General features: G+C 40.3%; 2 protein-coding genes across 4 annotated transcripts in view; one reads left to right on the forward strand and one right to left on the reverse strand.

Moving 5' to 3' along the window:
* astn1 (astrotactin 1) overlaps positions 1-18,327 on the forward strand; it is a 423,107-nt gene that overhangs the window by 147,578 nt on the left and 257,202 nt on the right. For all 3 annotated transcript variants that reach the window (XM_062404910.1, XM_062404912.1, XM_062404911.1), the window contains one exon: positions 5,441-5,578. In XM_062404910.1, coding sequence (XP_062260894.1) covers positions 5,441-5,578 — 138 coding nt within the window. The remainder of the gene's footprint in view (positions 1-5,440; positions 5,579-18,327) is intronic.
* On the reverse strand, positions 12,927-16,511 carry LOC133968881 (zinc finger MYM-type protein 1-like). Its single transcript, XM_062405123.1, has 3 exons — positions 14,651-16,511; positions 14,066-14,165; positions 12,927-13,817 (listed from the first exon to the last, which is right to left on the reverse strand). The coding sequence occupies exons 1-3, from the start codon at positions 16,273-16,275 to the stop codon at positions 13,290-13,292; spliced, it is 2,253 nt and encodes a 750-aa protein (XP_062261107.1). The 5' UTR covers positions 16,276-16,511; the 3' UTR covers positions 12,927-13,289.

Here is an 18,327-nt window from a genome sequence, read left to right on the forward strand (position 1 = left end):
TCTCTAGAGTTTCTCTTGTTGAATGAGTCCATGTGAGAACACAGCAGGAGATCATCCGCAGGATTCACCGCCAAGGAGTGGGCATGTTGATTATAGCTCTAATATGTGACCCAAACTGAAAGAAACAAAAGGAATACAAATAGCTCAGTGTGAAAAAGACACAGACCAAGATGCCAAGAGAGCTTTGCATGATGAAATCGCCTGTGCCGATGTGCTGTAAACAAAATACATGTGATATCCTCAGCTGACGTTCCGTCCTCCCTCCTAAATGCTGCATCACCCCTTACCTGAACTCCTGATATTCCTGTGTTGTTGTGATCACGTCTGAGCGAAGAATCTCCTGCCATGTTGTTCACGTGTTAAACAAACTCTGGAGAGAGTCCAGACCAATTTCTAAGAACATTCTCCGGAGTTCATGCTGGAAAACGGCTTGGCAGTGCGGTGCAAGTCTTAATAATAAGATAACTTAAGATAACTTGTGACAACTCTATATTTAACTTCGTCGATTCGTTAAGGAATAAAGTTGTCTCCATAAATAAATTCTTCTTCATTCAGTTTGTGCTGACACTCGGTCCCAAGCCTATTCACTGAAGGCATACTTTGAAGTGACTTTAATTAATAGATTAATAATATCAAAAAGCAGTGAGTGTAAAAAAAAGTGTGACAGTATGAAAGGGATCGCTCTGTGATGAACCTACAGAGAATTATCACCCGAAGCTGAACCTTTCCTCAGCTTCACATAGCTTTTCTAGGTGAGTTTCAGCTCATTGTTTAGTTGTCCAGCCGACAGCTTCCCTCTCACAGCTCTCATAACACGGTTTTCAGCTGCTGTTCTCAGTAAATAAGCTCTAAAAATCCTCTGTACACTACATGCACGGCATCAAACAGCCAACAAATAAAGTGCGTAGCAGGCAGAGGTGGGACCAAGTCATTTTTTTGCAAGTCCCAAGTAAGTCTCAAGTCTTTGCCCTCAAGTCCCGAGTCAAGTCCCAAGTCAAGACAGGCAAGTCCCGAGTCAAGTCCAAAGTCAAGACTGACAAGTCTCAAGTCAAGTCCAAGTCCTGCAGTTTGAGTTTCGAGTCTTTTCGAGTCCTTTTGATCACTGAGTAATAATATATTTACACAGATCATGTATGATTTTAAAATCTGTATTTATTTATTAAAACAAGTGCAATTCAAATTACAGAAAAAAAATTGTGCCAACATTGCACTTCCCTATTGCACTATTAACCAGTCATTTTTAACATTTAACTCATATTTTGCAAGAATATTCTTCATTTTAAACCACTCCTACAGAATGAACACATTTGAAAAAACAAGTGCAACTGTAATTATTTGTACAAAAGTGCTAACAACATTGTCCTGTCCTGTGTTTATCTCCAGCATATTGTCTGTGTGTGTGTACATAACAAATACTTGAACATAACAATGAACAGGGTTGTGCTTTTTATATGTCAGGGTCCTATGCTGCATTGCATTTGCAAAAGACCACATTGGCCAAAAGTCTGTCAGTCATTTGTGCACGATGGGGATGTAGTATGATTCCACCAAGTGCCGCTGCGAGCCATTTTGGTGCCCTAAGCATAACTCCTCTATGATTACGTTAAATAATCATCAATAATAGTCAATCTTCTTTAACTTTTTTTGAGCAATTTAATATATCTCTTGTTCTGCCTTTTTTGTGATATACATGTCTAAAAGGTACCTAATATTTCTATACTGAAATAATATCGGCATTATAATTGTAAGCTAATTTATTTAATGACGTTATTGTTGAGGGTTGATTTGTATTTCCGGTTTTAAGTGGGTTGTTGGTAGTGACTCTTATTTTGAAAGGGGGTTTTAAAGGAAGTGGGTGCTGTGATGATTGAAGTTGTAAAATGAACGGCGAATAAACGGGTGTGCTGTCCCGAGCGCATGACCTGCTCTCGTGTCCTTTGTCAGCTGAAGCCGGACTTATGATACAACCAAACGCTCGGCTACATAATTATTATAACTATGATGATTTTTCAGTTGCTTTTTTTTTGGTGCCCCCTCAGGACTTGGTGCCCAACGCACAGCGCGTAGTGGGCGTTTTGGGAGCGGCGGCGCTGCACACACACACACACAGACGCACACAAACACGATGAAAGATACAGAGCGCTCCTTAATAACATACTTTTGAATCTTTGTGTTTTGGGGAAAAGAGCAAGTCTTATCAAGTCAAACGGCTCAAGTCCAAGTGAAGTCACGAGTCATTGATGTTGAAGTCCAAGTCGAGTTGCAAGTCTCTTTACAGTTTGTCAAGTCGAGTCTAAAGTCATCAAATTCATGACTCGAGTCTGACTCGAGTCCAAGTCATGTGACTCGAGTCAACACCTCTGGTAGCAGGTGAACCTAGGGGAGCTCTTAGCAAAGGCAGACTGAGATATTTCACTAAGTCAGATCTCTGTTAAAGATTAAAAAAAAAAAAGGATGTGAATTTTGAACATACTTTTAAAAGATGGCCGGAAACACGTAATCAATTAATGCTAATGCTCCTCTTGAGCTGCTGGATGTTTACACAACTTGTCTCCGCTGCCCCCAAGTGGCCAGCATATCTCCAGATCTATTTTGTAAAAGCAAAGCAGTTATAGTGTCACCTCATTGAATTATGTTGGCTTATATCGAGCAGAAAAGAGGAAGCATTAGGCTTCAGTGGGAGGTGGTGGTGACCCATCTAAATCCACTCTTTATTCTCTCATTTGGTCTTCACCAACTAAAGAGAGAAATGTTGGAATTCTGCGCCACTGAGGTCTCTAGCAATTTGCTAATTTAGCTGCTGATTGGTGCCTGAGTTTGGTCGTATCAATACGGAGCCTTTGAAAGCCCATAATAGTAATCCAAAAATATTCATGAGACATCAAAACAGATTATTATTAGCTTGTTTAACTAGCTAGTCTTCGTTTTGTGCCTCACTGGGGGCGTCAGAGCTCTCAACTATTATCATGATCAAACACGTGACTTCATGACAAGATTGCAAGTTTACACCCCCTATTTAATGTCGTATAACCCAATGAATACTTTAAAAACTCATTCCAGTGTGCCATCTTTACACTTAACTTCCCCTTCTACCTTTAACTGTAATTAAAATGCAAAACACCTTCCATTGGTGTTTGTATTGCATCCAAATACCTTGGCTTGTATCTTTTCTTTCACAGCTGCACAATTAATGGTCCTATGGCGACAAGTAAAGTAGTTGATTGATTGTAGAAAGTGCTCTGACACATAGTCCTCCCTGCCAGCATGTTTTCAGGTTTCCTGCAAGAGGCCTTTTCCTTCTCATTCTGTCCAGCTGTGCAGTTTAAAATTGCTTTCTCCTCAGACTGCTCCCACACAGCCGTCCATCCTAATTTAAACGTTTCGGTCTCTTGCTTTGAACTTCACCAAACAACCCCGTAGGCTCCACACGTTGGGGAGGGGGAAAAAAGGGCCTTGAATGTCACCCAGCGCTCCGAGAGCCGTGCAGCCATCATCGTGTTTGCTTAAGCAGATATTAGCATTAAACAACGCGGCAAATGAGTCAATTAGAAACACAGTGGTGGAGAGAGCGAGATGAAACAAAGCAAAGTCAAGGATGCATGCATGCAACATTCTCCTAAGGGTTGGCTTTCGAGCACACAGCATTTGTCATTTGCACAGTATTAACTGCCAGGAGCTCCTACGAGAACTGCGAACATGTTTTCCACTCAACAACTGTTCCCTCGTGGGATCTCAGTGTTTTCCACCTCCAGTGTTGCACCAAATAAGTCGTATAGCAGCTCGTCCCAGTTGTCCGTTAAGCAGTGCTCGTTAAGTGGGTGCTAATTTGTCCCATGGCCACCCATATACGTCACACTGCATCACAGGGAATTTCTGGTCTCCTGTTTTGCACGCTCCCATAAGGAATGGTGAGTGTCTGGTGAGAGAGACAGCAGCAGCTTCCTAGAAAAAAGAAAAAATATGCTGAAATATTAACATTTAGATAGATTCTAATAACTTACGAGAATCCCAACTTTTACAGTAAGTGGGAGACCAGCAGCACTTTGATCCAGCTAAACTTGACTTTGAAACAAAGGGAGTAATTGGCTGGATGTAATTAAGTGTTCTGCTTACACAGTGGTTTAATCATTGTGTTCTTAAAAGGGACTGGTAATGCGTGCAGCCTCCATGATTCACTGCCCTTTCCTTATGCTAAGTTAGCATTTTTCTTACATGCAAATTGAACAATTGTGAATGGGTAAATGTGTTTAGTCTGCATAAAAATGGAATTGTTAACCATTTAAATCAACAAGTTCCTTTCCTCTGTGCTACAAGTATGCATGCATAATGAATCAGCGCTAATATTGCATTTGATCAGTGTGGACTGTTTAACTCAAAAGTGTAAGTATTACGTTTCATGTGCAGACTGTTTAAAGATTGATGATATTCATTGATTCAAATAAATAATTGTTTTAAAGCCCTCGTCCCAGACATTGTTTACAGATTTATAGGCCTGTTTTGCCTCAGGGGAACCTCTTATTGGCTCTTTTTCGTCAGGATATCTCATTTGGTATGCATTGTGTCCATTAGCGCACAGCGTTCTACTGCTCAAGAAAGAGTTATGCAAAAAGGATAAGTTTGCTGAAAGCTAAAATAAATAACCCCCAACCAGCTTGATGCTATTATTCAGAGTCACTGATGCAGCGGAAACATTCATCTTCAAAAAGTAGCCAGCGTGACAGGACTTGGTGCTTTTTCACGCTACGAAGACCAGACACTGATGTGGTGTTGACTTCACTTATTTAACACGTGAAGTTTGTGTAGAACTTGTGTCTGGGTCCTCTGGCTTTCTTTAGTTTGAGCAAAGAAACCCTGATGATGTCATAAAGTACATATTGATTTTGGTTTGAGACTTCCCTGGCTCTGCTGAGATGTTTAGCGTATTTCAGCTCCTTGTCTTTGTTATAAAAGTCTTAAACATTGGAAACAAATTGTTACCAGGCGTTTAATGTCGTGAAGAATTCAGCAGCTTAAGAGAAAGTGGAGTAGTCTGAGAACAATATTAGCTTTGCTAGACGTAAACGGGAATGCTAACAAAAGCTGGTTGTATATTTTCATTGTTTGTTAACAAACACAATTCATCTAAATATTTCAATCAAAACATTAAAATGTAAATTTTCGCTCTGTATTAATAATCAGTATGTGTAAAAATTATTACTCAAATTCTATTGTGTGGTCATGTAGTCTTTTTAGTTGATCAAACTTCATCTCAACTTTGTCTGGGTCACTAAGGAAGATTTAGTTTTTGTCAAATGTTTTTTTGGGAAGAAATCAAGTTCCCATTTTATTCTGTTTTTTTGTCTCTCGTTTCAACATCCATTCCTCTGACTTGACCATGTTTTTTTGAAAAGCATAAACCTGCTAACCTTCTCGTCTCATGCACCCTTGTTTTCCTGGGCAGGTTCACATACACCTTAGGAGAGGGAATGTGGCTGCCATTGAGTAAAAGCTTTGTCATCCCCCCTGCCGAGCTTGCCATCAACCCCTCAGCCAAGTGCAAGACGGACATGACGGTCATGGAGGACGCGGTGGACGTACGGTGAGTGATGACTTTTCCAGTGACCCTTTTCATTCAGTGTCCGGCATACCAGACGTCCAAGGGACTTGGGACCAGTGAAAGTGTATCTAGGGCAGGTTGATTGACCTTAAATTGACAAGTAACTTCTTTGAGGGCGAAAAGGAAGAGCGATTCACCAATGTGATATACTTAATGTAAATTTGGTTCAGAACTATGGTAAATCTACTGAATCAGTTGATTAATTTGATATTGTTTAGACTGTAATTGAGCATGTTATCTCATATAGCTGTCTAACATAAACTGGATTGAGCTGAACAGCGGTGATATGTTTCAAGTTAAGTAGACATTACTAACGTGAAAATGTCCTAAGTTTAGGTCGACACAAAACCACTTTTAAAAAAATATATATGTATATATCAATATTTGATATTTTATAATAAAAGAGACCTGTTGTCAGGGTGAGAAAAATGTCAAAATGTGAACCCAAAAACACGACACTTGAGCAGGTTTAGGGAATAACAAGAGTTCTTGTTTAATGACACGATCTGGGGGTCAAAATCCTGGCAGACAGTCAGGTAGCAAACAATCCGACAGGGAGCAGGTAAAACAGAGCAAACAGGGTTACCGCTGGAAAGCTAGGCACAAACACACTAGACAATCTGGCAGAGACAAGAGGAAATGAGCCGTACTGGGTGACTAAGGACTGATGGGAAGCAGGTGAGTCTGTGGGTGGGGCAGGTAAAGGGATCCGTGAGACGAGGTGATGCAGAGCAGGGGGGAGTGGCTGAATTCTGAAATGACATGACAATTAGTACATGCAAAAAATAAGATAAGACAATGAAAATGTTAAGAGCTGACTGATGTTGTGTCACCTAACAAACTCTATGAAAAAAGTGTTATAGATGTTACTACAGAAAGCCAAGATGAATAAATATAATATTTCAAAAGGTAGGAGACTACTACTACTAATACCAGTAATACCACTATCCACCCCCTAAACCAGCACTACCACTTGCAGTAAAACAATTACTGTTGACTTTCTTAACACGTCACACTGTTTGCTTCAAACTTAATGAGCATTTGTTTTTGTATTTATTATTGTTGCAGGGAGTCTTAAGTATCCCTGTGTGGTAGATGCAGAGGTCTTGGCAGTCATTATTCAAAGGGTAATAAAACATCCAACACATAATCAATTATGAAGAGGAAGAAAAAACTGAGTAAAAAAAAGAATAAGGAGAAGTAATCGCTTTGCGATACAAAGCCATAAAGATAATTGATTGTCTTTGAAGGACTTATGAACCATTTAACAATCTGCTCTGTGTGCAGCGGCTGTGGTTGTGCATGCGCTGCAGAGATCCATAAATGATCGGAACACAATGCTGCAGTATTAAACTGGACTCAGTTCACGGCAGTTACAGAAAATACACCAAATTTGTTGTCATAATGTTTCTCAGTCCAGAGAGTAGACTGTATATAAACATGGACGACATAATGGCTCCCGAAAAGTGAAGCCACATTTTCTTGATTGCCCCCTAGTGGCTGGCTTAACCAAGCCTCCAAGTTAATGGACGGGACATGGGCAAAACTAAAAAATTGATACATGTCAAATATATTATGCCAGAGATGGTGTTGGACAGACTTTGGCTCCATGACGTCTTCTTTATTATGGCTTCATTTCTGGATGGTTGGAGGAAGTGGAGAAGCACTGTCTGTCTTTATATACAATATACAGTGTTCAAGTTCAAGTTGCAGGGCTACATTCTTCATATATAAGCAACTAATATGCATTTAGTTTATGGTGGATGCACATTTGGCAGAAACCTTATAAAAATACCATGATGCTCACATTACAGTAGTTGAAATGTTTGAGTCATTCTAGTCTCTGCATATTAGAGGTACCTCACATATTCTGTCAGATATCTGATTCTGGCATAGACAGCAGAGACAGTAAATGATTAATTTAAATATCATTAGTTCATTGATTTCAGATTTGACCTTTGACTAAAGTTTGATTAAGATTTTATACAGATTAGAAAATCAATCTCAATCAACCCTGTTATTGTGGAAGCTCAAACCAGCACAGAACATGTTCATATTGCTTTTATAAGATTTACTGTACATGTAAGTGTAAGTGCAAAAAGTGTGAGTCCTGCCTTTCTGCCTTGTTTTGCTAGGTTGTGCTATCGTACTAGTATCTACCCATGTTCTTGTGAAGGACAGACCCCATAGATATATTCATTGTTAGACCCTCTTGTGTCATGACTTGCCCAGAGAGTTAAGGTGACTGCAGTTGTGTTGACAGCATTATGAAGTCAGTTTGAACAGGATCACTTTTCAGAGAGGAGGTATGTTAATGTAATTAGTGGTGGGAATTTTCTCGTACCTGGAGCATGCCCTCTCAACACGTTAATGTGCACAACCGTGTCAGATCCTGCCCTGTAGTTACCAGTGGTTATTTGCCCTGTGAAAATTATGTCAGGTACAATTAGTCTCGCTCAAATGCATATCCCCATCATTTCCCCTCATTAGCATGTTGGAGCTCAAGTTATGTCGGTCAGTTCATTTAAGTCCGGCAGCAGGAATACCATAAAACAAAACTGACCCTAACTAATGCCTCCAGTACTTGCCTCCAAAATTTTGCGCAGCTAATTATCAAACAGAGAGTGCAAGGTCTCTGCCACAAAGAAGCTTTTTTAAAGAAACATAGTGAGCTGAGTTTGCAGTATTATTTTGGTTTGAAAACTTTGAGTTAAGGTCAGTTACACAATATAAAATGTAGTTGTCACTTTCACTTAAGTGTACTGCCGCTTCATAGCATTGCATGTAGGTATTGTTACTGCGGCTCCCTCCCACACTTTAGGTTAGTTGGAGAGGCTAAAACCTAAATGTGTGAGTATGAATGGTTGCTTGTCTCTATGTCAGCACCTGTACATGCTCGGTGGGGATTCACTCCAGCTTCCCCACAAGGAAAAGTGGTGCAGATGATGAATAGATGAACTTTTCACTGAATTCATCGTCCTCATTCCTTATTTTATAATATATCATCTGACAATAATGCAAACAATTGACCCAGTGACGAGTCGCCTTTTGTTAATTTATCTATATCTAGTTTTGGTACTGTTTCCACAAAGGGGCCAGTGGCTCACAAGCCACCTGCGTGAGGGATTATGTAAGCAGGTATTTATAAGCAAGGCCGAGGGAAGGTACTGCATGAACATTAACAAATCACTCACTGAGATGACAAATTACTCCCGAGTCATATAAAAGATTTGTTCATATTGAACAAAACGTTTGCGAACGTAACAACACTAATGTCATGTCTTCATTAGGACACTTTACTAGTCAGATCATTGTGACAATACCTGAAAATGCTCAAGACAGCACTATACACAGCCATTTGAAAACTACAGTAAAAGTAACACATTTACACACAAATTATACCTATTAAATAGTTATCACCTCAGTAAACAATAAATTAATTGAAAGATTACAATAAATTCAATGGCAAATATTTCAAATTAAACTAATTATTCCCTATAGGTTTACTTGTATTCTGTTTTCAATACAGCTTGATTCTGCATCTCTATTTACAGCTCAGAAAGTTTACTGTTGCTATGGCAACAGTAAATGACGTTAGCAGCTCTTAGCTAGCTTAGCTAAATCCTCTGAACAATAATAACCCATAATATCACAATTCGGCATATAAAAACAAAATCAAAAACGTTCTCTACTTTTTTTTGGACATGTCTCAAAAATGTAGCCTAGCCAGCCCCAAGCCAACGTGATTTACCTTGTCTGCCTCCACTCGCTCATCATTGTCGAGTCCTCCTCGCTTGTCTCCCGGCGCACCTGCTGCTGCTGGGCTGGTGAACCCGGCACCAAATAGGTCCGTCAGTTTGGCACAATTAGCAGCCTCCACCTCCAGAGACTTCAGCTTTTTTTCCCGATGCCTCTCAGCGCCACCCGGGCGTTTTTTACTCTTATTATCCATTTTAAGCTTCTGTCTCAGCAGCAGCCCGTCCCGCAACTCCCCCGCCAATGCCATGAGGTCCCGCCCCACCCTGGTTTGTGTTGTGATTGACAGCACTGTCAGGGCTCTCTGAGCCTGTCAGCCGATGATTGATTGACAATGACAAACAATAGACCAATAATATGTGTTGATGCTGGCAACACACTGCCAGCCCTCTGTAGCCAATTGGCCGGCCCAATTGGAGGGAATTTAGAGAGGAAGAAGAGATAAAAAAAATTAAAAAAAACATTGCGGACTAGACCGGCCAACATTGGGTCAACAGCCCACCGGGATGATGCCCGGTATGCCAGATGGCCAGTCCACCCCTGCTTGTAACTAAACTTTTATCTGAATATAACTACATTTTTTTTCTTTTTCTCTCAAACAAGTTCTGGAGTCATTTAATGAGCATATTTCTATTTATTTATTTAGACTTATGGATTTAGTAGTGTGGATAATCTCCTAAGGAATTGTAAGTCACTGAATTATTAAAAAACATGTGTATTATGTATGTTTGTTTACATTTTTACCAAATTGTGACTCTTGGGTGGGCTTTTTGATGCAAATCGTGGCAACCAGAGGCTAATGGTTTTAAAGGTCTTCCATTGCCTTTGATGTGAAATGTTAAGTGGAACAAAGCTAGTGGCCGAAATGCAACCATTGCTTCTCCCCCTGTGCCTTGCAATTAAGCCTCTTTAAAGTTGTATGCCAATCCATCAGATAATTGTGGAGATTTTTCTGTGATAGACCTAGAGACAGAATGGACATAGCTTAGCACAGTGTATTCAAGTCTCTTATATAGTGTCACATTGCTTTTTATCAGGTATGTTTTTTTGTTACTGTGGTACATGTATCATGAACATGTATGTGGTATATGAATAGAGCCTATTACATAAAATACCTTCTGCTCAGCACATAATGTAAGTGATGTAAGTGACTCATCCTGGGAATCTTTGCTAAGTAGGTTGAATTCCAGTAAAGAACATTGTATCTCTTAGACATCATCCTCTAAGTCACTGAGGCATCATGGCAATGTCCCAGCTTCTTTAAACATGCTGTCAGAATGATCCTTACAATTAACAAACAGTCTAAAAGCTGAAATTGTTAATCTTGAAAAGTATAAACAACATACTTCAATCATGTTTAAGGAGACAAGAGACCCCGCTCCTGAGGGGGACACATTTGTTTTTGTCTTTATACTCAATAAAATTCAAGGTGTTCTTATTTTACAACTTCCAACAGGCTTTGACACTCCATGCTGTTGGTGGCAATAGCAAACAGACCCTTCAGTGGACTCTCTCCTACCTCCAAGACCAAATCCAATTCGTCTAGAATAGATTGTTTCCTTTCCCATCTCGTGTGGAGTACCACATAGCTCCATATTAGGCTCCCTTGGGTTTCTATGTTTTTTCTGTGCTGATGACAGCCAGCTATACCTTCCACTCCACCTTGACCAGTGCTTTTACATCCTGGATATCAAAAAGCTGAGGTTCTAAACGGAGCTTTGCGAACAACTGTAGTTACGAGCTGCCAAGTCCCTCCTTATTATCCCTGCTTATTAATCAGTGCACTCAATTCCACACACGCACAGACACAAACACACACAGTTAGAAGCCAATAAATGCACTAAACATGCGTCTGCTTCAGAAAATTATGTATAGGCTCTTTCCGTTATTTCAGCATCCTTTTATCCCTGTAGACAGACATGTTGACTGTGCTGATTAATCAAGTCCATTGATCTTTCTGACATTTATCTTGTATCGGTTATTTATGTGACATATATGCTGATTACTATAATTATATTAACAAGAGCAGAACAGTAGGATGATCAGTGCCAAGACCAGTACACATGCATGCAGTTGCTGAGACACAAAGTGGATTACTTTGATAAAATGTATTAGTTAATTTATTGCTACTTCTGCTTTCTGAATAAATCTTAAAGGATGGGTGTGTAGGACATAGGGGATCTATGGACAGAATTTGAAACTAGTATTCTAACCCTGACCCATTACTGAACAATCGCCTGATATTAAGCAGTGGTGGGTTTTTGCTAGCTTAGAATTAGCTCTTTATAACTACAAATTTCACAAAGGTTTCTACTGTAGCCAAGAATGGACAAAGCAAACACTAGCTCCACAGAGCCCCATTTGCTTCACCTGAAGATGCTCCTACATGTTTAGAAGGGGAGGATGATGGCAGGGGTATCAATTTTGGTTGCAGTCTGCAACCTCACAGCTACATTTCACTAAATCTCAAACACTGAACCTGTAACACAAATTATAGACCGTATATAAAGATGGACAATATGGCAGCTCGACCAAAAGTGAAGCCAAAGCGTCTTATCATTACCTTTTTATTGGCTTCTGTAAAGGTCATAAGGTTCAGATTTTTATGTTTCTGATAAATTAGCTAAACATTTATAAATTAGTTACATTTTAGTTATTTGATCCTATAAAAACGGGGGGAAACATCGAGATTGACAGCTAAGAAGGACCCCCCCACCAGCTGTGATTGAAAGTTTGTGAATTCTGCATACACAGTTCATCAAGCTAAACTGAAGGATGACGTCATTACCAACCAATGTGAACCCTTACAGACGTTTTTAGTTTGAGATTTCTCTGGAAGAGGTTGATTGACTTTCATAAATCCAATCAGTGCTTCCTTTTAAATACCTTGATAGCCATTTGACTTATCTCAACTGAGTTAAAAAAAAGGTCTGACATAAAGTGTACAGTCTTTCTCAGTGAACATGGCATCAACATGTAAAATAGAAAAAGGCTGCTTTCTCAGAAGGAAATATGTGGGCTTGTTGCTGGGCATAAATCACAAACCTGTTGATAGTTATGTGAGTGAAAGAGATGTAGAGATACTCATGTGTAAATATGGCTCCAGGTGTGTATGTGACTGAAGTGTGTACCACAGCTGCTTAAAAAATACTTCTAGAACAGGAATGAAAATTATGTTTTTTTAGCATTGAATGACAGAAGCCATAAGTGACATGCTGACGCACAAAATTCCTACACGGTATTTAAACTGAGGTACAACATGTGCAGTGGCGGCTCCTGACAAATTTCTCAGGGGGGGCAATTGTTGCGATGATGGCTAAGATCCACGGTACAATCAGATTGTTTTCTGCTTACCTCATCGAACAGCTAAATGGCAACATCAGACATCGACTGCATGTTCTATATGATTTTTTTGATACAGCTAAATCAAGTTTATAGTGAATGTTAACATGCTTTTGGCTGATGAATGAACTATCCCACTGTGGTCATCTAACGGTACATTTTCATCTACCATTTTGCCTCCTTAAATACCTCGGAAAGTTAAAAGAGACTGCTTTACAATAAATCACAATACTCTTTCTCCATCTGATAACATTTATTTTAAGTGCAGCAGTTGTGTTCTGATTTAACAAAAAATGGATGTTAGCATAGCCTAGTAATTATAATATTTACAGTTCTCATCACACAACTTGATGACAGCATATATAAAAACTAGTGGCATAGCCTACTCATTGCAATATTTACAGTATTCCTAAAACAAGAATGATCCAAGGTGATAATCAAAACATTGGGTGCTATTTAACAAGAATTTACCCATAAGACACATGTACATTACAAAGCAAACAAAAAAATTGGCTAATGATATGCAATTAATACAGCTATTTCCAATTCAACATTTGAGTAGTGCAACAACACAACAACATTAAAACAACATTTCTCACTTGTATTGAAATTTTGCTCGTCTCTCTTTCAAAGCAGCAAAGTGATCAATGACCCTCTCATTAAAATCAGGCATGTTCCTGACTAGTTCCCTCTCCATGGAAAGCATGGCCAGAGCATTGAGACGATCCTGTCCCATTGAGTTTCGCAGGAATGTCTTGATTCTCTTTAAGGTCGAGAAACACCTCTCAGCTTCAGCAGTTGTCATGGGAGTGGTTATGAGGATGTTCAACAGAGCCACAGTCTCAGATAGGGTCTCGTGGAGGTTGTTCCTCTGTAGAACCTGGTAGAGTGCCAATGCACCACTGCAGCCCTTGAAATCTGGACTCTCGTAGATAAGGGACAGTTCAGTCTTGAGCTTCGCCTTATTCAGCATGGGGTATGCCTTGGCAGTGGTGTTCAGAGCCTCATCAGGGAACACATGGGAGTACTGCTCAAACAGGTCTCCTTGTAGCAGCGTTGCACTCACAAGGTGGCTTGTGAAAGAGAACCTCTCGTTTGCATGGCCCAAGATGGTGTCACAGACCTGTCAAAATAAAGAGAGTATATCACAAATTGGAAGTACACTATGAGTTAAAAACACTGCCACCATCCATCCTTGAATGTAACTGTAAATACAGAAGGGGTGATTTTTTAACACTAGGTTCCAGAGGCCTTAAAAAGGAGGTCTGCATGACTTTAGAATACAATACAGTAAGGTATGCAATGAAGTGAAGTGAGAGAAAAATAGAACAAAAAAAGAAAATAAACAAACAAAACTAAAAAATCATCTACCTCCTTAGACAGCCTCTGCTTGTCTTGCTCTCCCAAGGCCCTCCTTTTTCCTGTAGTTCCTGCTGCTACTTGCTGCTGCTCTGGAGATGAGCTCTGGTCCCTGAAACCGACAGACAAGGAGAGTGTGTGTTAGTATATGAACGTATACAGTATGTCAATGCAATTACCTACAGTTCCTGTCTTAGAAAACCAGTAATAATAGTATGTTTTGTCCTGTTTTAAGATCTCCTATACGAGCCATTACAGAGCCTATATTAAAAGGGAGTTAGGAAAAAGGCAAATAATATAGTTTCCCTGAATATGAAACGCTGCCATCAGGCAGAAGAATGTGTATTAAGATGCAAATCAAATCGCTTAAAATTATAATTTGTTCTGGCCTCCATTAAGCTGATGCAATAGAACGTGCAATAGAATAATGTGCAATAAATAGGAAAGTACTTAACTTTAGCACTCATACTTTATCACCTGCACCTTATTCCCAAGTTCAAGTGCAATAGTTATAGTTAATAGTTTTTAATGAATCAATCATTCACTGTGCCCAAGACAGATTTCCCCATGGTGACAATAAAGTGTAACTTATCTTACCGTATGGCTTGAACACTGCTTGTGAAGCTCTGCAGAGCACGTTTGATGAAGACTGCATCAATGTCCTTCTTCTGCAGCTGTTGGTACATAATGTCAACGTGAGGCATGATTTGATGAAATAGATGCAGGAAAAACTTGAAGTCATCGTCCTGCAGCATCCTCAGGTAGCCAGATGCCTCCCTCACTGTGGTGCAGTCAAATGAGCCGTCTGTGCTGATGGCTTCAAAACACTCTATGAGGTCATCTAGGTTCTCATAGACTGTGTTCACGACCCTGCTGTTGAAGTTCCATCTTGTGGCCGATGCTCTTGGCAGCCTTCGTGCAACAACCTGGTCGAGGATGGTGGTGCGTTTGGGTGACCGACTAAAAAAACTAGAAATGCCATTCAGATCCGAGAAAAAAACCCTCACTGCTGGGACCTGAGAAGTGGCTTGCTGCATGATCAAATTCAGCTGGTGTGCATAGCAATGTAAATAATGTGCATTTTTGTAATGCTCTCGCACTTTTTGCTGCACACCAGCCTTCTCTCCTCTCATCACATTGGCCCCGTCATATGCTTGCGCGATGAGTTTACCCCTCTCTTCCTCGGTGAATAGACTGTTCAGTCTCTCCATAATAGCAGTGGCAATCGAGTCAGCCGTTGAAGACGAGAGGGGGACAAACTCAAAAAAACGCTCTTGAACAGCATGGCTCCCATCAATGTATCGCAATACCATGACCATCTGAGTCTGAGTCGAGACGTCCGTTGTTTCGTCAGCTTGTATCGCAACGAAGCTGGCCGACTTCACCTCCTCCGTAATGCGTGCCCTAATGACAGCTGCCATGCAGTCGAGCAGCTCATTTTGGACGGTCTTGGATGTGCCTTTAAAGACGGTGGCCGTTTTTAAATGCTCCTCAAAAACTTCATCTAGGGATGCAATAAACTGTACCAATCCTCGAAAAATTCCGGGGTTGCTGGATCCCTCGCTCTCGTCTCGGCCTCGCAAGGCCAACTCGAATACACCGCAGAACTTAACACCGTCGATCAGGCGGCCCAGAATGTGGCGATTTTTTCCCACCTCATCATTGTGCCGACGCAGTGCTAGCCTGTAGCCATCGTCTAACTGCGTAGCAATGTTGACGCTCCCAAACGCTGACAGTTTTAAGCAGCTGTCAATGTGGATCCTCGATGCTTCATGCTTTTTTATTTTTTCGGACAGATGATGCATATCTTTGAAACCTGTTGTAGTCCAAGGTGTTTCCGTGGTGCAGCCATCAGGGTGGATGAGGACGCAGGGGTAGCAGAAGAGTCCGTTGGCTAGCTCGCATCCTGCTAGCCAGTTTTTCCTCTCGTACCAGCACCGCGAAAATCCCCTGGTGTACGACTTGCCTCCTTTCTTTGATATTTGTTTTATATTTAAATTTGGTCGGGGTGGTCCTAATTGTTTAACAGCCAATTTTTCCTGATTGCTTCGACGACTAAATGGTAATTCTCTAAATGAAATGATGGAGTTGCTCTGAGCTGTAATATTCGCCATGACGATCGTGAACGTGACTGCGGCGGCAGCAAAGCACCACGTGACGTTCACTGTAGTGTACGTATGATATGACGGAATCACGTTAGTGCAAGCACTCCCGGAACCCATAGAGAATGCATTGCAGGGCTTGCAGTTTGAAAAAAAAAGCTTTTACATGAAAGTCAATGAGAGCGCTGGGGGCGATTTCCAGGCAGGCTGAAATCGCCCATAGCGCTCGGTTGGTATGAAACACAACTGCTCAGAGGAAAACAGGCTTAATTTTTTACAAAATGTATTGGTTAGCATCATTATCACTAAAAAATATATACATATGATATATTATTAAAAAAAAATATTTGGCATATTATCTTTTTTTTTTTTTTTTTTTTTTTTGACTCAAGGAGGGCGGCGCCCTATCGCCCTCTATTGGCCGGCCGCCCCTGAACATGTGTCTGTTAAAAAAAAGCTGTTAGTTCCAGTTACGGTGAATAGAGCCTGAGTCACTTCCTTTGACTCAGCCGTCGTAACTCAACCGTCTTGTTGCACAGATTGCTAACTATTAAACAGAGACTGTAGATGAATGTCTTAAATTATAAACCTGAATTCAATTTAGAATGATTTATCGTACTTGTTTCAGGGACCACAACAACGCACAGTGTCATCTGTGTTTCCAGACCAGTAACTCAGCAAGAACAGTGATATATTTGCCGCTGTCACAGTCTTTCCTGAACCTCTGAGGGGAACTCTGCAGATTCTACACATCAAAGTGTGTTTACAGGAATATGGGAGTACTACTAAATATGTGAGAAAAAGTTGTACAAAGCCTTCTGTGGCTCCGGAGGGAGCTGTGTCAAAGTCTCTTGTCACTTAGGTTGGTTGGGGCTGCAGACTGCAAGACTGGAGGACGTACAAATATGAACTGGGACTGTAGGGTGAGAGAGAAGGGAGCTTTAGCTGCTGGTAGCGAGATCGGCAAATCTCCAATTGAATTGTCTGTGGTCAAGTTACAATGTTGGTGACGTAGGTGCGATCTGCCTTTTCGTCAATAGGTTTTGATAATAATGTAAAAGATGATGTAACATAATGAAAAGCTATAAAGGAAAACAAGTATTCAATATCTCGTTCTGCTCAATTGATTATCACCGCACAGTGTGAAGTTGTTTGCACTGTATCCTCATTGGTCTGATGGTTTGAATCCCAGTTCAGGTGCATTCTTTCTGTGTGAGGTTTGCGTATTCTCCCAGTGACTGAGTGGGTTTTCTTCAGGTTCTCCAGCTTCCTCCAAAAGAGCCAGATTGAGGTTATGTTAATTGGTGACTCTGAATTGTCCGTAGGTGAGAATCCGAATGTTAATGGTTGTCTCTATATTTCAAACCTGCCCAGGGTCTACCCAAGGCTTTGGCCCAATATCAGTGAGGAATGGCTCTAGCTCCCCCTGTAATCCTCAAAGGATAAGAGATGAACATAGATAATGGATGGACGGATTGTCTTATAATAGTACAGGTGTTTAAGGCTAATTTGATGAATTTATTTTTTCATAAGTAGCATGTTTGCCACAGGTAATGCTTGTAGTAACCAAAGTTAGAAATGTTGCCATATTCAAGGGATTTTTTTCTTTAATCTATGCTACCATTTCTGTCAGGGTCGGTACTTGGGGTTAATTCTGTGTGTGATCGATATCTCTGAAGATTCTCATTTGGACATTTTTAAGTTTGCATTTCTCTATTAGATGATGTATGACATGGTATGGAACCACTATAGTGTCTGCTGTATGAGTTGTGAGTGATTAAAAAAAAGCAAAAAATGGAAAACAAAAAAACATATTTATTGCCTTAACATATTATTGTATGTTTCATCTTATTTATAAGACCAAATAAAAGTCAGTGGGATGCAGGGAGTAACAAAGAGGTTCCTGCTCCTCCAATTGCTTACTTGGAGGGATTTTTAGAGATGTTCATTATTATTCCTCTGATGGTCTTGTAACCCATCTGATTTGAATTTAGGGCCGTTGGAGTTTGATACTGATGTTTAGTTAACATCTTAGCTAATATCTCATTTGTTTATTGATCTGAAAAGGATGTACAGAAGTACATCCTTTTTATTGCTAATGTGACCAGTAGCAATAAAAGAGCATTTCCAGTCCGTACCCCCCTTATCACATTTACAGCTCTCTTTGCTTCA

Source organism: Platichthys flesus, chromosome 14, assembly GCF_949316205.1.
Source record: "Platichthys flesus chromosome 14, fPlaFle2.1, whole genome shotgun sequence".
In the NCBI taxonomy this organism is placed as follows: Eukaryota; Metazoa; Chordata; class Actinopteri; order Pleuronectiformes; family Pleuronectidae; genus Platichthys; species Platichthys flesus.

What these genes read in the sequence shown, in the direction of transcription:
- LOC133968881 (XM_062405123.1), bottom strand. Translation starts at nt 16,275, where the DNA reads ATGGGTTCCGGGAGTGCTTGCACTAACGTGATTCCGTCATATCATACG. An exon ending in AGCAGTGTTCAAGCCATACG is followed by an intron (nt 14,166 to 14,650) that starts GTAAGATAAGTT and finishes TGTCGGTTTCAG; the next exon opens with GGACCAGAGCTCATCTCCAG. An exon ending in AGCAGAGGCTGTCTAAGGAG is followed by an intron (nt 13,818 to 14,065) that starts GTAGATGATTTT and finishes TTATTTTGACAG; the next exon opens with GTCTGTGACACCATCTTGGG.